Consider the following 21,703-nt stretch of genomic DNA (forward strand, 5'->3'; position numbering starts at 1 on the left):
AGAATGGAAGTAGATGTCCTCAGGACACTTTCAGGCGTGTGTCTGCACCCTAGAAGGCGAGGAGAAAGCACAGTCTCTCCCAAGGTTCCCTCTCCTTCACATCACTGCCTGGAATCCATGGCCGTTCCAGAGCTGATGGGCTGCTTTGAGACCCAAGTTTGAAATGTGCCCTGAACACAGGAAAAGGACTCATGACCTTCTTCTCTCCCTTTGCAGTCAGCTATAAACGGGAGACCAAGCAAAGAGGGGACTTGGGGTTCCTATGGTCATAGGTGATGTATTTCTCTGCTGAGGCTGAGGCTGTCCTGGGGCCTGGGATCCTCCTATCTCAGCCTTCCAAAGTTGTGGGGTTACAGGCATGCGCCACCGTACCAGCTGCCATGGGCATCTTTACTCTCCACAGCAAATTCCTTCGACCAGAAAATGTGTCTAATGATTACATGACTAACTTAGTAGTCTCATCATCCCTTCCCTTTCCCACTGGGAAAAATGGCTGACAGAGTCCTTGTCCTGGGGATTGCCTGCCACTGTCTATGCTCAAAAGCCTGGTGCAGGGATGCATATTCATTCTAAATTTAACTCAACAAATAGGAATGACAAAGATACCTGGCTGGGTGCGGTGGAGCACGCCTGTATTCCTAGCACCTGGAGGCTGAAGCAGGGGATGATAGGATTGAGAACCGCCTCAGCAACTTGGTGAGACTCTCAGTAATTTAGCAAGAACCTGTATCAAAATAAAAAGGGCTAGGGGTGTAACTGGAGATAGAATGCCCCTGGGTTTAATCCTAAGAGCAACAACAACAACAACAAAAAAAACAAAAAACAAAAAGAGTTTTGATTTAACTCGTTCAGAATTAAAATTGCACATTTGAAGGCTGAGCACGACGGCACACCCCAGTAATCCCAGTATTTGGGAGGCCGAGAAAAAAGGATGGCAGGTTCCAAGCCAGCGGTAGAAACCTAGCAAGACTCAGCAACCTAGTGAGGCCCTTTTGAAAACAAAAAAGAAAAAGAAACTGGGTTTTAGCTCGAAGATAAATCGCCAGTACCCCCAAAAGTACATTTTTACCAGGTACAGTGGTGCATGACTATAACTGCAGTTACTAGGGAGACTGAGGCAGTAGGATTTCAAGTTCAAGGCCAGCATTAGGAATTTAGCAAAACTCTGTATCAAAATAAAAGCAGGCATTGGTGGCTCACGCCTGTAACCTGGAAGGGTGAGACAGAAGGATTACAGGTTCAAAGCCAGCCTCAGCAACCTAGTAAGACCCTGTTTCCAAATAAAAAATAAAAGGGCTAGGGGTGTAGATCGGAAGTAGAATGCCCCAGAGTTCAGTCCTGAGCACCACAATTTTTTTTAAAGTAAATAAAATAAAGGGCTGAGGATGTAGCTCAGTGGTAGCGCCCACCATGTTCACTTTAAACTGAGCCTTCTCTTGGCAGCTGGCCGCGGACAGCAGGAGAAGTAGAGCAGGGGCAGGGCCGCAGCGCTCTCCCCCGTGCACTCTGCAAACATACCTTGTCCTCCAGTTGCGAACTTGGTCCCGTCAGGGTGAATATCAACTGAAAAAATCGGCTTGCCTGGAAACAAAGGAGAAAAACACATCTAACTTGGTTGATAATGCACTGGAGAAGAACAACAGACTTAGAATTTTTAAAATATTGAGTATTCAAGTAGTATCTTTACTTGCTGCACCTAGGACAAAATTAACAGGCTACAGATAAACTACCCATCATACGGATGGAGCGATCTAACAGTTTCTGTGAACGTCTGAACTTGCTGGAAGAAAGCTCCACGAAACATTAGCCAGCCCAACATAGAGAGTGACAAATGTTCATCACTGAGCCCGCAGGGTGCGGGGTTCTCATCTGCCACCTTTTGGGTCCTGTGTTTGCAGAGCTGCTTGTGAGAAAAGCTCTGACCCACAGGTAAAAAACAAACAAACAAACAAACAAACAAACAAACAAACAAACAAACAAACCTCTTTTGGCACAAAGCTCTTTTAAAGATACAAGCTCTCAGCAATGCGTGGTGGCGCATGCTTGTAATCCCAGCATTTGGGAGGCTGAGACAGGAGGATCACGGTTCGCAGACAGCCTCAGCTACTTAATGAAGCTCTTTGCAACTCAGTGAGACCCTGTTTCAAAAATAAATAAATAAAAATAAAAAAACAGGACAGGGCTGAGGGTATAGCTCAAAGGTAGAATGTCCCTGGGTTCCATCCCCAGGACCAAAAAAAAAAAAAAAAAAAAAAAGAAAAAAGACACAAGCTCTTCCTGGGCTTTTTGACTGGCCATCTGAAGCTGAACAGGGACAAGACTTGCTACTCACAGGGGCCTCACTTCCACCATCAGGCTCAGGCCCCAAAAGCTTTCCTGGGTGTCTGTGCTGTACCAAAAGCCACAGCGGTCCGCTCCTGAGCATCTTGGTGTTGAAGTGGAAGTCCAGCTGCTGAGGGAAAGGGCTGTGGCTAGTTTTCAGGAGCCCACAGGGCTTGTGGAAGGCACCCACAGCTAGCAGGGTGGGTCAGACTGGTGAAGTGCTGTGAGAACTTGAAACCAAGCAGACTGTGGGGGTTATCAAGGGCCCTGGTGGGCATCTGTCCAACTCCTAGGCTAAGGGTCTAAAGTTGCAAGGGGCTGGGCATGGTGGCACACACTTGTTATCCCAGTACTTGGAAGGCTGAGACAGGAGGATTGCAGGTTTGAAGATAGCCTAGTAGTGAGACTCTCATCAACCCAGAATGACCCTGTTTCAAAAAAAAAAAAAAAATAGGAGACTGGGGGAATAACTCAAAGTAGAATACCTGTGAGTTCAATCCTTAGGACTATACACGAGATGGGGGCCACCAGCTCTAGAACCATACAGCAAGCAGGTGGGTGGCGCCCCAGGCCCCACACGTGGAAAGTCAGTGCTGGTCCCAGGCGATGCCCAGCACTCCGCTCACTGCCCTCCAGAGGCCACGAGTGAGCAGGCAAAAACACGAGCACCCTGTTTTGTCCTGAGGAGCCAGCAGAGACCCCGGAAAGGTTGGGAATCTCATCTCTGGTACCCCTGGAATTCCAGAACAACCAAAGCTACCACGTAGGTAACCAAAGCAGGGCCGTCTTCATGCTGGCAGCCCGACCTGGTCCTGAGGCCCTCATGAGTTCAGGCCTACACCAAGACCAGGCCCTCTACAGACTGGTCCAGTCCAGCCAAAGCTCAAGGCCTTCCTGCAGCACAGGACTTGAAATCGCAGGCTGCCTCCTGGAGTAGCTACTTCTGACAGTCTTGTTCTGTGCACATGGAAGAGGAAACCGAGGCACAGAGAGGCTCTGCAAATCCCTTTACTGTATGTCTGTCTAGCCCATCTGCCAAGTAAGCCCAGGAGCTCAGTGATTTTTGTCGTTTATTCACGGATTCATCTCCAAGCCCCTGAGCCTGTGGTGTGGCACATATTAACCCCTCAACAATCACTGTGAATAAAACGCCACAGAAGTGTTGAATTCCACCTCCCTTCAGGGTCACAGGCACTCTGCCCCTGAGGCCTTGCAGTGGGGCTCAGATTTCACCAACCCCTGCAGGTGGGGAGCATCCTGGCTGCTCCCAGAACTGCCTACGGCTTCCCCATGCCTCCAACCACAGACCTCTCTGCCTTCCCCATCAAGGTCCACACAGTGACATCTAGTGTCAGGTGGCCAGGAGACTGAAAACACAGCAGGAAAGGAAACTGTAGCCACCATCAAGCTGTTTTGGTCATTTCCCTCCATTAAAGTGAAGGAAGTAACATGTACATCATTCAGATGCAACACTGGCCAACACTTAAAACTTTTGGTAACAGTCCTTGTTTCTTCATCCCCTTTCCTGATAATTTTTGGAGGGCTTTTGGTTTTGGTACTGGGGACTGAACCCAGTGGTGTTCTATCTCCACACTACACCACCAGCCTTTTTTATTTTTGTGTTTTCAAACAGGGTCCCGCTAAGTTGCTCTGGCCTCAAACCTGCACTCTTCCTGTCTCAGCCATCCAGGTACTGAGATTATATGTATGTGCCACCTTGCCTGGCGTTTTCTTTCTCCTTCTTTTTTTTCTTTTTTTAATTGGAAACAGGGTCTAAGTTGCTAAAAGCCTCACTATATTGCTAAGGCTGTCCTTGTACCTGTTATCTTCCTGTCTCAGCTTCCCAGCTATTGAAATGACAGGCATGCACCACCACACCTGGCTTCCCTCTAAAGAGATAGTCCTTTAAAATTATCTGCAATGCCGGGCGTGGTGGCGCACGCTTGTAATCCCACGCTTGGGAGGTGGAGACAGGAGGATCGTGCAAGTTCGAAGCCAGCTGTGCTGGCTTAAGAGACCCTGTTTACAAAAAAAAAAAGTATAAAAAATAGGTCAGGAGTGTAGCCCAGAGGTAGAAGGGTTTCCAGGAACACCAGTACCATAAAAATTATCGCAAAATGAATTTCTATAAATCTACTCTCTTCTTCCTACCTCCATTAGAAAATTAATAACTATGCTCCCTTAGGGTGGAGGGTATTAACAACCACAATTAAGAAACAACAATGCCTGGTGTGGTGGTGCATACATGTCATCCCAGCATTCTGGAGGCTGAGACCAGAGGATCCAAGTTAGTGGACAAGCTCAGCTACTTAGTGAGGACCTCTGCAACTTGGTGAGACTTTGTTTCAAAATAAAGAATTAAAAATTAGGGCTAGCTCTGAGGTCAAATGCCCCTGGGTTCCATCCCCAGACCTGCAAAGGATAAAAAAAGGGAGAAAGAAAGAAAACGACAAGCCAGGGAGGGTGGTGCACATCTATAATCCCGATACTTAGGAGGCTGGGACTGGAGGATTGCAGGTGTGAGGACAGCCTCAGCAAGTAGTCAGGCTCTCAGCAACCCAGTGAGACCCTGTTTCAAAATAAAAGAGGGGGGACTGGGAGTGTAGTAGCTTAGGGGTAGAAGGCCCCTGGGTTCAATCTTCAGCATCACAAAACAAAGAAACCAGCAAAAACAAAACAAAACAAAACAAAACAAAAACCCAAAGTAGTAAGTGAAAAAATGCTATATGTACAATCATGGTCTATGAGGGAGGATAACGAGAAAACTGGCTTTGCTATGGCAACTGAGGGAGAGATCTGGTTAAGGTCTTAGAAAATTCAGACACTCATAATGTGGTATGTATACTAAAAAAAAAAAGTATTTTTAAAAAGAACCAAGTCGGGTGTATTCATTCGAGTCACCCCTCCATGCCAGTCTGGTATGGAGCTGTACCTATCCTCTGTATTTCTATCTTTTAATAAACTTCTTTAAATAAAGAACCAAGTTAAAAAAAAAAAAAAAAGAAAAGAAAAAGAACCAAGTCATCTAGCCAGGCATGGCACATGCTTGTAAGCCCAGTACTTGGGAGGCTGAGGCCGGAGGATGACAGCTTCTCAGCCAGCCTCAGCTATTTAGTAAGGCCCTCCACATCTTAGTGAGACCCTGTTTCAAAATAAAGAATAACAAATAGGGCAGGGGGTGTAGCTCAGAGGTCGAATGCCCCTAGGTTCCATCCCCAGACCCGCCAAAAAAAAGAAAAGAAAAAGCACGGAGTCATCGAATGCTTCATTGTCGACCCCACGCCCGCACCTGAGTAGAGCCCCAGGATGCTCATACCTGGCAGCTGTCACCAGTGAGCACTGAGTCATCTGTCCTGCTTCTTAACAACAGCATCAGAATGAAGCTCTGGCGTCTTCACAAGGAAGGAAGGAGGCCACATTTGTGGAAAGGCGGCTGGGAAGGCCTGTGCAGCAGCCCCTGCCTGAAGCCGGGTCCACGCGCTTCCTTTCAGATGGCTCTTTTCTGTTTTACCAGCTCACCTGACGCTCCCTTCTCAGAAGCCAGCCACTCTTCTATCCTCTCTTGCCAACTCTCCACCTGCAGACCCTACCTCCTAGTATATTCATAACCCAAAATTTCCGGGGAGAGGAAAACGTTCTTTACCTTGATCAAGAACTATGTCAGGAAGTGTATTCACTTGTCAAAGCTCACTAAGTATACACTTACGTAAGGTCTGCCATTTCATCATGTAAATTATACCTAAAAAGAATACTGCACATGCATGTACAGGTAAATATAGAATGTATCATGTATTATACTGATATTGTTTCAGGTATGTAATATTTGGAAGGGTGGCAGGGACTAAATCCAGGGGATCCTACCTCCAAACCATACCCCCAGCCCTTTTTTTCAAACAGTCTAGCTAGTTTGCTGCAAGTCTTGCTAATCTGCTGAGACTGGTCTTGAAGCCACAATCCTCCTGTCTCAGCCTCCCAGGTCCTGCAAATGGACCACCACACCCGGCTCAGGTATACAATATTCTATACATTATACACACTCTAGCATGCAATATACAAACATGTTATGTATAAAATAAATAAGGTGTGATACTGGTTGAATATCTTTTATGCACAATGTTTGTGGCCAGAAGTATTTCAAATCTCAGGAATGCAAGTCAAAATGCAAAATTTATTTTTCACATGTGTACCACACACGTGGCCTTTTATACATGAAATGAGTTTCATGGTGTAGAACCTCCCACTTGTCACATCATGTTGCACTCAAAAGTTTTGGACTTGGGAGCATTACAGACTCTGGGTTCGGGATGCTCAACCTGTACATATAAACACAGCCAGGACACAGTGCAACCGCGTGTCACGATCATGACCACTGCCACCCTGGTCAAGCCAGATCCGCTTCGTAACTGGTCTCTCAGTTCTCTCCCTTGCTCCCAGACTAGGCTCAGTGCAGCAGCCAGAGGGCCTCAGGTCCCAAGTCCGGCACGGGGGAGTCCTCTGCTCCCGGCGCAGTGGGAAGAGACCTCCAGCAGCACACTGGGCACACCCAGCTCCTGCCCGCCCGAGTGCCCTTGGCCTTGCTCACAACAGGGCGACATCCTGCTGTTGCGCAAGCCTCCCGGTGCCTCCCTCCAGTGGCACCTTCCTCCCACCTGTCAGGCCTGTGGTGGATGCTGCGAGACCACGGCCAGGTCCCCGCCACCCAAGGACTAACGCGCACTCCTCAGTCACACAGGTGGCAGCTACAGCCAGCTCCCAGCAGTCTTTTCTGGACCGGCTCTGCCCTCTACAGAACTGCTTCGACCAACATGAGGCCCCCTTCCCTGGACAGCCTACATCCAGAGACTGGAAGCAGGTGCACGAAGGCCTGGGCGCCTCCCTCTAGTTCAGGACATCTAAGAAGGGCTCTCCCAGCTCCAGAGCTCCACACGGGCAGCTGTGGCTTTGCTCCGCCTGCGCCGCAGCCCACCTGCGCCGCTGTCCGTCCTGCTTCCCTCACTCATACCAGGTATGGCTCCCAACAGTGCTCCCTGATGGTCCCCCTGCGTGGAAATCCTGCAGCCCAGAGCAGACTCCTGCGACAAGGCTTTCCTAAAGCATCCTGTTTAGGATTCTGCACCCCACCCCACCTCAGCACTCCTAACCCCTCCGCCTGTGGTCTCTCCCCACACTCACCTGCTTAGCACTTTCCAGTGGCTCTTTGGGACGTCAGCTGTGTTTCCTCAGTAGGCTCCCCTCCTACTTCCTACTTCCTCTGTTGCCTGCCGGCCTTCCTTTCTTCCTTTCTTGTACTGGGAATGGAACCCAGGGACATTCTACCCCTGAGCTCCATTCCCAGACCTGTATTATTCTTTTATTTTGAGACAGGGTCTCACCAGAGGGCCTTGCTAAATTGCTGAGGCTGCCTGCGAACCCGGATCCTCCTGTCTCAGCCTCCCAGGTACTGGGATCAAACATGAAGCACCCTGTTCGGCGACACCTCCTCTTCTATACACATGGACAGCAGCTGCCCAGCCCAGGCTGACAGGGAGGCTGTAGCTCGTGCTGCTGCTCGACAGAGCCTGGCACACTGTTTGGTTTACTGCTTTTCCCGCTTGCAGCCCAAATCCCCGGCACATCTCCGCTCAACATTTGTTAGATGGGTGAATATACTGAAGGTGCTTTCTGTGTGGGGCCTTCATTGAGTACTGCCCAGAGTCTGCACCAGCAAAGGTCTATCCTTGGTCCTCAAAGGAGGCTTGCTGACCCTGTCCATCCCTCACCAGGGTGGCTTTGCGGAGGAAGCCTCCTGTGTCCTGGCCTCCTAGGCTGGTTAATGCGTTAACATGGATATTGTTTTTTGTTTTGGTGGTACTGGAGATGGAACCCTTCTACCTCTGAGGTACACTCCAAGACCTATTTTATATTTTATTTGGAAACAGGGTTTCTTAAGCCAGCAAGGCTAGCTTCAAACCTGCGCGATCCTCCTGTCTCTGCCTCCCAAGTGCGGGGATTACAAGCGTGCGCCACCATGCCCAGCTGGATATTGCTTTTAAGAGCAAGAATTTTTTTATCCAGCCGGGAGTGGTGGCGCACGCTTGTAATCCCAATACTTGGGAGGCTGAGACAGGAGGATCGGACAGGTTCGAAGCCAGCCTCAGCTACTTAGTGAGGTTCTCAACAACTTAGTGAGACCCTGTTTAAAAAAAAATTATATACATATAATAGGTCTGGGAGTGTAGCTGGGAAGTAGAAAGCCCCTGGGTTCCTTCCCCAAACGCCCCCCCTAATTTTTTTTTTTACCTAAATGGGGTTTCTTTTTGCCAGGAGTATGTTAAACTATTCACTATCTGTTCTGTTTCATCTATACTCCCCCTTCCTAAAATGGAAAGTTCCAAACAATGCAATCATTTAAATAAACTCCTTAGGAAGAGGCTTGGGCAGAGCACACCCCCTCATTACTAGAATCCCCAATGGATTCCATCAGAAAGTCTGTTCTAGGAAAGCACCAGCTAGGATGAACAAGAAGTTTTTTGAAGCAAATCAATTCTACCAAAAAGGGCAGAGACGCTCCTGCCACCTGCCCGCCCCCAGCCACCCAGCCACCTCCCACCGCCTTCCTCAGCACTCAACACATCCAAGGGAGTAACTACTGAGCAGCACTGCCCATGCTCCAGGCACCGACCTGGGCCCCTGGACAGCGTATGAGCCAGCCAAGCCCTGCCCTCTGGGAGCTGGCTTTCCATGGGGACCTCTCTGGTAGGATCCTAGCTTTGCTCAGGTGTCTCTCCCCTCCAACATGCCTGCAAGCCAGCAGGCCACCGCGACTGGTACCAGGGAAGGCACATGACCCAGCTGAGCCAATCAGACCCGCAGGAGGACCTAGGGCTCAAAGCCGGGCACAGGCCCCTGCCTCCCGCTGCACAGGAGAGGGCTCTCAAAAACCAATGCCAGAAGTTTGCCAAGCACCTCAAGAGAAATCTAGCTGGGAGGCGGTTTCCCAGGTTTGGGTGAGAGGTGCTGAGAGAGGCAGCGGTCAATGCTGGCAGAAAGAGTGGGGAGGCACTGAAGACAGGGTACATACAGGTAGTTACGGGGATCGGCCACTACAGACAGATAATTCAGGTCACTGTGAGTTTAGAGCCAGGTCACCTCCTGAGTTTATTTCCTGAGTGTGCTGGCGAAAGTATGGATGAGGGCTAGGCAGCGGGGTTTTCTTACACCCTGATTTTAACCTAAGGAATGGGCACTTGATAAGAAAAGTGAGTTACACAGTGGGGGGACTCTGGGTGACTCCAGGGCCTTCCTAAGACACAAGGTGGATGTTTCATTGGATTCCTCAGAAGCCCCAATGTTCTCTTCCTATGTGGGCAGAGGAAGGCCGAACCTCGGACAGGTGTTCACGGCTGCCTTCTCCCCATCCGCCCTTTCCCTCTTCAGCCTCAGCTTTGGAACACTCTCTGCCTCCTAGGTGCTCTTGCCCTCCAGGTCTCTGTCCTGTCGTCCAAGAGCCGCAGCGCCTTCGCCCCCATCGCCATCATGCTGGTGCCAAGGCTCAGCCCAAGGACACGTTCACAAACCTGACCACCCGGAGGCCACTCGCCCCTCCCTGGGACTACTATGGCCTACACCCACACTTTGGCTTCTGGTCACCCTGCTTCTAGAATGAGGCAGGCATCAATCTCTCCTACCTTCCAAGCAGCTTTCCAAATACAGAAAGCCTTGCTAACTCTGGATCCCCCAGAGCGTCTCACCAGAAAGGTTCAATGTCTGGCGTGTAAACCAGTGCAAGGTCTATACACACGTTTTGTTTTGTTTGTGGTACTGGGGATGGAACACAGAGGCATTCTACCTCCAGGCTACACCCCCAGCCCTATTTTATAATTTATTTGGAAACAGGGTCTTACTAAGTTGCTGAAAGCCTAAGTAGCTGAAAGGCTGGCTTTGAACCTGTGCGATCCCCCTGTCTCAGCCTCCCAAGTGCTGGGATTATAGGTGTGCACCACCACGCCCGGCAGACATGCACATTATCCAAAGCAAAACCCCACTGCATCTTCCAAACCCTCTTCAGATGTTTTCTGTTATCTTCCTAAGTCAATCCTATCATCTTCAGGCTTAGGTCAGCAAGAGACACTAGCGAGAACCCGAATTTCCTGAGCCCTCACAAGGGCAGGTGAGGTATGTTTCATGGCTACATTGAACAAGACCAGAAGACAGATGGAGAAAACCTCCCATGTCAAATAAGCAGCAGACTTACTTGATCTGATCCCAAAACAAAAGATAAAATTCTTACCTTCAGGAGGTTGTCTAGCTGGAGCAGTGAGGTAAGTACAAGGCAGCAGCAGTAACAACAAATACCTTCCTTATCCAGCGTGAGGTTTCTCACCCTCAGCAGAACGAACACGGGCTGGAGAGCCTCCTGGACGGGCCCTCTGTATTCTGTGCTATGCTCAGCTGCAGGCCAGGGGCACTCCATCCCCGTATCTGTAAAACTGCAAGTGTCTCCAGACACTGTCCTGTTTGAGCTCTCTGATCTAGAGCCACTGCCAAGCTTATCTCCCCAGCACTGCAATCACCTATCACCCTTCGATTCCCGGCCAGCCCAGGACGGCAGTGCCACCAGCAGCGGGCCAGCCCTCACATTGCTCCTGCCCAGCTGCGCTGCCCGGTAAGCTGACTTATCTCTCTAAGTTGTCTTAAAATCCTTTTTGGGATGAGACTGGATGGGAGAAAAAAATATGTACCATAAAACAATGTTATTAACTGGCAAATTATCCTATTATTGGAAACTTACCAAATACTTAAAAAAAACTCCCATGAAACTATGAACCAGAGGCCAAGAGTTGGATAAGAGTTCGTTTAGTCCCGGCCCTCTTGGTTAGAAAAGGCTTCGCTGAAGTTAAGCAAAAGCACAGACTGCCCATGAGCAAGAATTTCAGAAAAAAAACTTTTAGAAGCAAAGGCCCAGGAAAAGAACAGCCATAAATTTCAATGAAATTTTCTAAATATAAAAACTACTTTTTTCAGCCAGACATGGTGGCGCACACGTGTAATCCTAGTACTTGGGAGGCTGAGACAGGAGGATCCAGGTTTACAGACAGCCTCAACTACTTAGTGAGGCCTTCTACAACTTAGTGAGACCCTGTTTCAAAAATAAAGAATAAAAAATTGGGCTGGGGGTGCAAATCGGAGGTAGAATGCCCTTGGGTTCAATCCCCAGCATCACACACATTAAAGACAAAAAAACTACTTTTTTCTACAAATCTTAAAACCAAAATCTCATGGCTTCCACTTTCTGACCAATATATGATACCAACCAACTTAGAAATGAAGCTTACTTCAGATGAGCCTAAAGTTCAGAATTCTATATCCAAGAACAACATAAAATATGTGCTCGGATGAGTAGTGCCTGGCACACAACTTCTATATGAATGATCAATAATATTAGCTATCATTGATATCTTAAGGCAATCTTATTTTGGCGGGTCTGGGGATGGAACCCAGGGGCATTCTACCTCCGAACTAAATCCCCAGCCCTATTTTTTATTCTTTATTTTGAAACCGGGGCTCACTGAGTTGCAAAGGGCCTTACTAAGTAGCCAAGGCTGTCCGTGAACCGCCATCCTCCAGTCTCAGTCTCCCAAATGCTGGGATTACAAGAGTGCGCCACACGCCCAGCAAGACAATCTTTTACATTTGTGTACAGGGTGAAATTATTATTATTTATTTATTTTATTATTTATTTTTTTGTGGTACTGGGGTTCCTAGAAGCCCTTCTACCTCCGGGCTACACTCCCAGACCTATTTTATACTTTTTATTTCAAAACAGGGTCTCTTAAGCCAGCGTGGCTGACTCTGCGCGATCCTCCTGTCTCCGCCTCCCAAGTGCGGGGATTGCAAGTGTGCGCCACCATGCCCGGCTACAGGGTGAAATTAAAGAGAAGAAAGCCAGGCATGGTGGCACAAACTTGTAATCCTAGTACTTGGCAGGCTGAGACTGGAGGATTGCAGGTTCAAATCCAGCACTGACAACTTAGCAAGGCCCTCCGCAATTTAGTTAGACCGTGTTTTAAAATAAGAAATAAAATAGGGCTGGAGGTTTAGCTCAGAGGTAAATGCCTCTGGGTTCAATCCCCCATGCCAAAATCATCATCATCATCATCATCATCATCATCATCATCATCATCCAATTTTATAAAGGCCTAGGAGTAGAGTCACAAGCCCAAGAAACCATAACTAGCAAATGATGACTTTTTATTTATTTAATTATTCATTTATTTTTGGACAGGAGAGGTCTTGCCTAATTGCTAAGACTGGCTTTGAACCCATGATCCTGTCTTAGCCTCCCAAGTACTAGGATTACAGGTGTGCTGTGCCACCATGCTCGGCAACAACGATACCCAGTTTGATCTCACAACCGAGATTAGTTTCTCTGCAATAAGACAACATCAAGATTTATTAACATACTGATACCCTAGACCAGAATGTCCTAGTGGGTATAATGTTGCCTACCTGTCTAGAGATGTCTAGAGATATTTTTTGTCTATCTATAGACAATAGGGCAATGTCTAGAGATATTTTTGGCTATCACAAATGGGTGGTGGGGGTGGGTTCTCCTGGCATCTAGTGGACAGAGGTCAGGGATGTTGCCCTGCATGGCACAAGGACAGTCCCCACAAAAGTTATATGGCCCCAAAATGTCAACAGTGTTGCAGTTGAGAAACTCTACCTTAGAGGTTTCTCTATTATCAGCCAGGAAAATGAAGACTAAAGTATACCTACACTCTGGCAAACACTTCTCCCTCTGCTTTTAGCCTCCCCCTTTCTAGCTCACTTTTGTCTGAATGGAGCCTCTGCAATCCCAGGGGAAAATACTGGGCTCTTTTTCTTTTGCCTTTAGACTTTCAGACAAGAGAAGAAAGTGTGTCCACACTGCATAATGAGACAGGAAACACAACGAAAGTGCGATGATGTGCTCTCCAAAGCAACAGGACCTTTTCATCCAAGGAGGTGCGATGCTGCCGGCCGCTGCCCAGCACTGTGTTCTGGATGGGAACAGCAGCGCCGCCACTCACCACCGTACTTAAGGGCCAATGTCATCTCCTCCACGTGTGGTAATTTACTCCCAACAGTCCTCCTGACTACTCCATGAGGTTGATTTTAGGAGACCGTAAAAGAAAGGAAAATTGACAAAGGACACGATCAAAACAAGTTAAATCTCATCTAGCCTAAGTCTTGCTGTCTTTATTATTTCTTGTGTGGCACTGGGGATTTAACCCAGGGGTGTTCTACCTCTACGCTACCCCTAGTCCTTTTAATTCATTATTTTTATTTGATATTAGATTCAATCCAGGGGCATTCTTCTACTTCTTTTTTTTTTTTTTTTTTTTTGGCAGTACAGAGGATGGAACCCAGGGGCATTCTACCTCCCAGTGACACCCCCAGCCCTAGTTTTTTATTCTTTATTTTGAAACAGGGTCTTACTGAGTTGCAAAGGGCCTCACTAAGTAGCTGAAGCTGTCTGCGAGCCCCCCGCCCCGACTTAGCTTCTGAAATGCTGCGACCACACCCGGCTTGACATTCTACTTTTTACCTATACTCCCTAGCACTATTTTTTTATTTTGAGACAGTGTCTCGCTAAGTTGCAGAGGGCCTTGCTAAGTTGCTAAGATTGGCCTCGAATCTGTGATTCTCCTGTCTCAGCCTCCCAATTACTGGGATTACAGGCATGCACCCCTATACCTGACTCTTGACGCCTCTTATTACTAATCATAATTTCTTAGACTTCTAAATCATTTTATGGTCTAGGAAGAGATTCTGCGTCTCTGTTCCCAGCTCAACTGCACAATCATTCCAGGGCTTCAGGCTTCGACCCACTGCTCTGCTCTGCCAGGCTGGCTATCTGGCTGCTAATCTGGTTGCAGACTCATTCATTTGTACCTAGTAAGTGTTTACGCCTCTTGACACACTTATGCTTACAAAGCATAAAAGTTCTATCCTACAACGGAGCTTTACAAAAGGAAGAAATTACACGGTAGGCGGACGGGAGGTTGGAGAAGGCAGGCTATACATATGAGTTTAGGCAAAGCATCTGTTGTCTTGGGTGCTGGGGATTGACCCAGGGGTACTCTGCCTCCAAGCTACACCCCCATTTCTTTTTATTTTTTATTTTGAAACACTGTCTCACTGTGTTGCTGAGGTTGGCCTCCAACTTGCAATCCTCCTGTTTCAGCCTCCCAGGTACTGGGATTACAGGCATGCACCACCACACTGTTTAGGCAAAACATTTTAAAATAAAAACTTCAGATGGACCTTCACTTACACACGAACTAGTTCCTAACAAAATGTTTCCTTGCCTGATCCCAAGCATTATACTTTAAATTATCAACATATGCCCAGTTGTCCAGGGAAAGACCTGCACCCTACACACCAGGAAATGCTCTTGGAGATCAACAAGGGAAGTGAAAGTACGGCTTGAGGCATTTGCTCTCAAGCACAGTACACCAGTAGCATCTTTGTAAGTTATGGAAACCTATGTGTTTACCATTCCACGCCCATTACGTGGAAGGTTTTGCTGAGTTCCCCAGGGAGCGAGGCAGTCCTTGCCTCAGGGCTGTGGAAAGTACAACTACAATTTCCATGCAAGACAAAGCGCAGGGCTAGGGACACATCACACCTAGAGGAATAGGGGACCTCCCCTTGGCCCTGAATGGAGAAGAACTCATACAAGAGGATGAAAGGAGAGACACTTCTGACAGATAACGTAGGAGCGATGCTGGGCTCGGTCTGGTTGCAGGAGTGGAGCTATGCATAGAACAGAAGCACCTATTCTCGCTCCCAAAGAAAACAGTAGCTCCCTCTAGACGCACTGCAAAGTGGAAATAAGGAACAAGACAGCATCAGGGTGACCTTTTGCCGCCTGCAGAGGAGTGGGGGTGACCCTTCGCCTGGCGGTGCCTCCCTAGGACTCCAGGACTGTCAGCAGGGAGAACGGGCTCTCGCACTCTTCCTCTCCCTGGGGAACAAACACTAGGTCCTGGTGGCACTGGGACAAAACTGCTGGTTGCCGTGGGCCTTTCTGAACCACACAGTCGGGTCTCAACCAGGGCGGATGAGTTCCTCTCCCCAAGGGGTGCTTTGGGGTCACTAGCCGGCACTGTGCTGGGGAGGCCTCCGAACACACACACCTGTGTCCTGCAGGCCCCAATTCTATGCACACGGATGCCCCAGATGAGCGTGAAGGCAGCTCCTGGGAGACTCTCCTGGGCCCTCAGCCTGATCAGGACCGCAGCCCCCGAGCGGGGCACTGTCAGAGGCTCCAGGCGCTGGCTCGGGCAGTAGGTACCAGCTCCCCACAGCTCCTTCTGCAGATGCTGGATCTTCGCCCGCCCCCAGAGGCCGCCAGGGGAGCCTGCCAGGTCTCGGCTCGGGACCGGCAGAGCACACGCCGGCCGGCGCCAGGCCGCGGCCCGGGGCGGACGCCGGCGCACGTGCCGCCTCCCGCGCCGCCGACCACGTCCGCTCCGGCCGGCTCGGCCCCGCGCCCGCCCGCGGCCCCGCGCGCTCACCATTGTGGTTGACCCAGGTCGGCTTCAGGAGCTTCATTGTTCGGCCGCCGCCGGGCTGAGGCGAGAGCCGCGTCCCTCAGCGCGCGCGGGCCATGGAGCCGCCGCCGCCGCCGCCCTCAGCGCCGCCGCGCCCTCGCCGGCCCGCGCCCCGCGCCGCCGCCCGCGCCCGGCCGCCGCCGCCGCCGCCACAGCCGCATCCCCCGCGCCGCTCCTCCTCGGCGGCTCCGGGCAACGCCGGAAGTCGCGGCGCGCACCTGCCAAAGCGCCCCGGCGGGAAACCGCGCCGCGCGCCGACCGGCCCGCCCGCCCGCCCGCCGCCCGCGCCGGCGGCCGTCCCGCGGGGAGCGGCGCGTCCACCCGGGGGCCGGCCGCGCGGGCGCTCGGAGCCGCGGCGCGGACGCCCCCGAGCCCGGCCGGGGCGCCGAGGCCGGAACGCGGGAGCGCGGCTCGGCTCGCGCCCGGACCCGCACCCCGCGCGCCGGCCGGACCGCGAGGCGCGTGCGCCCGGAAGCCGCGCGGAGGAGGCCATGGCGGCCGCGGCGCTGCGCTCGGCCGCGCGGGCGCTGCGCGCTCCCAGCCGGTGAGGGGGGCGGCCCGGGGCTGGACGGAGGGTTAGGACGGAGGCGCGCGGGCGCGGGCGGTGGGCGCGGGCCTCGGCCGCGAAGCGGGGCGACTCCTGTCCCTCTCTCCCCTGCAGGCCGCCCGGGACGGGGCTCCGGCAGACCCGAGGCGCGCACCAGCGAGCGTCGCTCCTGTCCTTCTGGGAGCTCGTTCCCACCAGGTGAGCCGGCCCGGCCTCGGCGGCGGGCCCAGCCCGCGCGAGCAGGGCCAGGCGAGACGACCTGCCGCGCCTAGCTCCCCGCCCCCGCCCGCAGACCTCCGCCGCGCGTGTGGCGGCGAGGACGGAGCCCCGGGCGTCTGCCCCCGAGCCGCACCCTCAGCCCCATTTCGTTCTTTTATTTTGAAACAGGGTCTCACTGTGTTGCGGCGGTCCTCACCAGCAGCAGAGGCTGGCCGTGAACCTGCATCCTCCTGTCTCAGCCTCCCAGGTGCTGGGATTACAAGCACGTGCCACCAGCCTGGTTTATAGCTAAATTTAGACAGAGGCTTTTCTGCCCTTTCAAAGTTCTTTGTACCATATATTGCTGTTTCTAATGAAAAATTAAATGTAAATATGATAATTAAATATGATACTAGGGATTAAACCTTAAAGAATTCTATCAGCTACACCCACAGCCCTACTGTTTTTAGTTTTTATTTATTCATTTATTGGTACTGGGGATTGAACCCAGGGGCGTTCTGCCTCCAAGCCATACCCCAGCTCTTTTATTATTGTTACTATTTTCAAACAGGGTCTTGCTAAGTTACTGATTATTATATTTTTTGGTACTGAGATTTGAATCGAGGGATATTTTACCTTCGAGATGCACCTCCGGCCCTTTTTTATTTTGAAGATGGGACCCAGTTGCCTTCTACCTCCAGGCTATACTCCTAGACCTATTTTATTTGGAAACAAGGACTCATTAAGTTTACTGAGAGCCTCACTTAGTTGCTGAGGCTAGCCGAGAACCTGCAATCCTTCTGTCTCACCCTCCCAAATACTGGGATTACAAGTGTGCACCCCCAAGTCCAGCTCCGGCTGCTGAATATTTTGAAACAAGTACTGTTCACTGGCCCTAAACTTGCAAACCTCTCGTCTCAGCCTCCCAAATACTGTGATTACAGCTGTGCACCATTTCATCTGGCTATAAAACTAGTATATTTTTTTAATCTCTTGGTACTAGAGATTGAACCCAGGGCATTCTACCCTGATATACACTCCCGGCCTTTTTTATTTTTTATTTGGAAACAGGGTCTCCCTAAATTGCCGAAGCTGGCCCTTGAGCCTGCGATCCTCCTGTTTCAGCTTCTCAGGTACTCTGATTATAGGCATGCACCATCACACCCAGCTTCTAAAAGTAGTTTAAATAGAGCCGGGTGTGGTGGCGCACGCTTGTAATCCCTGCACTTGGGAGGCTGAGACAGGAGGATCGCGCAGGTTCGAAGCCAGCCTCTGCTGGCTTAAGAGACCCTGTTTCCAAATAAAAAATATAAAATAGGTCTGGGAGTGTAGCCTGGAGGTAGAAGTCCCCTGGGTTCCATCCCCAGTACCACCAAAAAATAAAAGTAGTTTAAATAAATATCTGTGCTTTAGAGGGAGTCTTGGGTGTTTTAACGGGCCTTCCTCTTCACTGCTTATTCTGACTACCTGGGTTGGGGGAGGTTCGAGGACTAGAAGTATTTCCATCTGGAACTCTTAACTTTCCAGGGCAGGACCCTGCTTCGATCCATTTTAATGCCAAATAATTTGGTTATTCTCTTTTCTTTTTTTTCAGTACTGGCTATTGAATCCAGGGCCTCTACATGCTAAGTCAAGTGCTCTACCACTTAGTCACATTTCCAGCCCTTTTTTTTTTTTTTAATTTAATTTTTCCCAGCCCTTTTTAAAATATTTTAAGACAGGGCTCACTAAGTTGTCCAGGTTGACCTCCAGTTCCCAATACACTTGCCTCAGTCTCCTGAGTAGCTGAGGTTACAGGTGTGCACCACTGTACCTACCTCGGATTTAGTTATTTCTAATAGTAAATTTGAACTGGGAAATGTATTCCTGAGAGTAAAGTGGGCTTCTGCCAGAGCTCTAAGATGGGGACGTTAAGGAAATCCTGACAAGTAAATGTAGATGTGCCAGTCACTTTCACTATGCTGTCTTTTAGTCTTAACGGCATTTTAATAAATCACAAATCCATTTAAACTGAATTATGAGCTTTTAATCCATCTGTTTTGTATTCTCCATTTTCTAAAGACACACTGGCACCGATGAATACTCCCCCACATGCTTTTGTGCCCCTTCCTGGAATTGAAGGCACCGCGATAGCTCTCACAAGGATGCAGGGTGGAAGTTGTCTCCCTGCTGCACTGAGCTCATGGGCTCAGAACCATGCACAGCCTCTTCCCAGTGGTGCAGTACAGGGCACGGCGTGCACACCATGGTTCTCCTGAGACTGAAGAGGAGATACCTAATGCTTGCTTTTAATCTACTAGAGCAGAACCTCTGCGGAAGAAGAAGAAGGTAGATCCTAAAAAAGACCAAGCAGCAAAAGACCGCTTGAAAAAGAGGATCCGAAAACTGGAAAAGGCTAGCCAGGAGCTAGTTCCCATTGAAGATTTCATTACCCCTGTGAAGTTCTTGGATAAGTCAAGGTAGGCGCTTTCCTCCACAGGGCAAAGGAGTTCCGTTAACCTCAGGCAGTTCCTCCTGGGGTTCACGTCTGCACGTCTGATGTCTGATTGGCCTTTTGGCTTGGGTTGACTTGGCTCTGGTGTGAGTCCTTTTCTCCTTGATTGTCCTTTTGGGGTTTGGACGCTTTTCTGATTGATGCCTTTGAGTGGCTGAAGGTGGGGGAAAAACTTAGACCAGTTGTCAGATGAATTTGGGCCAGGTGCTCAAGGGAGTTTGGATCAGCACTGTCTTGAGGTTCACGCTGTTTTCCCTGAACTGTTGTCACGCGGGCCTGTTGCAGCCCGTGCCCCCATTCCCACAGTGTGTGCTGCAGTGTGTGTGCAGGGGCCTCACCAAGGATAGTGTGCCAGGGCAGAGGAAGTGGCACCAGTTTGCTCAGAACATGTTTCATTTTCCTGGTGGGATGCAAAAGATTTCGGCTCCCAGCATCAAAAGATTTCGGCTCCCAGCATCAGTTTGTGGCTATTGCCACATTCAACATTCCATTATGTTCCTTTTTTTTCTTTTCTTGGTACTGGGGATTGAACCCAGCAGCGTTCTACCTCCGAGCTACACCCCCGGCTCTATTTTTTATACTTTATTTTGAAACATGGTCTCACTAAGTTGCAGAGGGCCTTACTAAGTAGCCAAGGCTGGCTGCAAACCTGTGATCCTCCTGTCTCAGCCTCCCAAATGCTGGGATTACAAACATGCGCCACCAGGCCCTGCTGGGTCACCAGGGATTGAAACCAGGCATATTCTATCTCCAAACTACACTCTACCCCTTTTTGGAACAGTCTCGCCAGGTCGCTGAGGTTGGTCTGGAACCCACGATTCTCCTGTCTTGGCCTCCCAAGTAGCAGGGTTGCAGGTGTGCGCCATCACACCTGGCTCACTGCTTTCCTAACTTGTCTGCATGGCAGTGGGGATGGTCAGCGCACATGGTCTTTAGGCTCCCTCCAGTGCAGCCAGCACTCCCAGGCTCATGCCTTTGGACGTGTGTGTTCCCAGGCAGCGGCCCCAGGTGGAGCTCCCCTTCGAGGAGAACGAGCGCAGAGCCTTGCTTCTGAAGAGGTGGTCCCTGTACAAGCAGCAGGAGCACGAGGTGGAGAAGGATGCCATCAGGGCCATGCTGCACGCCCAGCAGGAAGCTCTGCAGGAACTGAGACTTGAGTCCCCCGAGCTCTACGATGAGGCCATCAAGCGGGACCCCAGCCTGTTCCCCTTTGAGAGGGAAGGCCCAAATCACACACCACCGGTCACTAACTACCAGCCCCCCGAAGGCAGGTACAGTGACATTACCAAGGTGTACGAACAGGTGGAATTCAAGAGGTAGAGCCAGGTTTCCTCCGAACACACTGCCCCTAGTAGTCGGAGTGACAGGGCTGAGGTCAGCATGCTGGGAATAAAGTTTAATCAGAAGCCTTCATCTTGTGTTACATTCAAAGCTAATTCACCTAAGGATGGGTGGGGACGGGATGCCTCTCCTCAGCCAGGTACTGGGAAGAAGACAAGGAAGACGTCAGTCTCTGCACTACAGGGTTCACGCAGGTGAAAAGGAGGGTTCCATTGTGTAGTGACGATGCGTCTTGCAGGAGGCAGAGCAACTGTTAGACTGGAGAGGACACGTGCGGGATCTTGCCGTCTGGGAAGGCGTGCCAGAGTGGGGCTTCCTGGAGCGACAGACCCTGGGGTTGTAAGCAGGGCAGGGAGGCTGGAGAGCAGAGCAAGCCAGGGACACCTTAGCCAAGGCCGCTGTCCTCAGGGCGGCCTCTTTCACTCATTGCCCTTGGTCTGGAATGGTGCACCTTAGTCCTCCTGGGTGGTGTGACTCCCAGCTTGGGGGCCTGGGGTCCCAGCACCAAGGTATTGGCACGTGGGTTTATCTTGGCGCCCCTCTGGCTCGCAAGTGGCCGCCTTCTCCCAGTGTCCTCCCAGGACTGCCCCTCCACCTGTGGCTTAAAGCCTGCGCCCTGAATTGGGGCTACTCTAATGACACTTCAACAATTATGTCTTTAAGGACTCACGGTCTAAGGTACTGATGTTAGGACTTGACAGTAGGAACCTTGGAGATACAATTCAGCCGTCACGGTAAAGGTGCAGCTTAATGGCACCGTTCCTCCTAGTGACTTGGGCATCAGCCTTAGGAAAGCTTTGGTGTCTGAACTGCCGTAGTGCAGACAGCTAAGGAGACGTTTCATCTGGGTAAGAAGTTCAGGCTGGAGATGCAGCTCCTGGAGGCGCAGGAGGCAGTGGGGTCCGGCTCCAGCATCACGGTTTTCTTGACACATCATTCATTTCCGCATCATCTTTATTTTAGTGCTGGGGCCTCCCAGGAGCATTCGGTGAACCGTGCTGGCCAGGACTGGAGCCCCGCGTGCTTGGCGAGCTCCACCTGCATGGGCGTTGCACAAGCGAGCTCCGTGCTCAGTTGTCAGGGCTGCAGGACACCCAAGTCACCAGGCCTGGGACGGTGGCTGGCGGCTCTTCTCCCAAGGACAGGGAGAGCCCTGCAGCAACAAAGTGGCTTAGCCTCCTCATTCCGCCCCACCCACATGTCCAAGAAGGTCAGGCCGCT

General features: G+C 50.6%; 2 protein-coding genes across 2 annotated transcripts in view; one reads left to right on the top strand and one right to left on the bottom strand.

The window, feature by feature from the left end:
• The window catches only part of HIRA (histone cell cycle regulator), a gene marked incomplete at both ends in the record, with an annotated part of 59,260 nt that extends 43,357 nt beyond the window's left edge, over positions 1 to 15,903 (bottom strand). Inside the window, 2 exons of the mRNA XM_080717396.1 lie at positions 1,519 to 1,581; positions 15,867 to 15,903. Coding sequence (XP_080573522.1) covers positions 1,519 to 1,581; positions 15,867 to 15,903 — 100 coding nt within the window. The remainder of the gene's footprint in view (positions 1 to 1,518; positions 1,582 to 15,866) is intronic.
• Positions 15,904 to 16,393: 490 nt separating this feature from the next.
• Positions 16,394 to 20,461, top strand: MRPL40 (mitochondrial ribosomal protein L40; the record flags this gene model as incomplete). The annotated part of the gene is made up of 4 exons (XM_080717397.1): positions 16,394 to 16,446; positions 16,564 to 16,647; positions 18,948 to 19,106; positions 20,137 to 20,461. 4 exons carry the CDS (start codon positions 16,394 to 16,396, stop codon positions 20,459 to 20,461), a joined length of 621 nt encoding a protein of 206 aa, XP_080573523.1.
• Positions 20,462 to 21,703: the final 1,242 nt, after the last annotated feature.

This window comes from Muscardinus avellanarius (assembly GCF_963383645.1).
Source record: "Muscardinus avellanarius genome assembly, chromosome: 21".
Lineage (NCBI taxonomy): Eukaryota > Metazoa > Chordata > Mammalia > Rodentia > Gliridae > Muscardinus > Muscardinus avellanarius.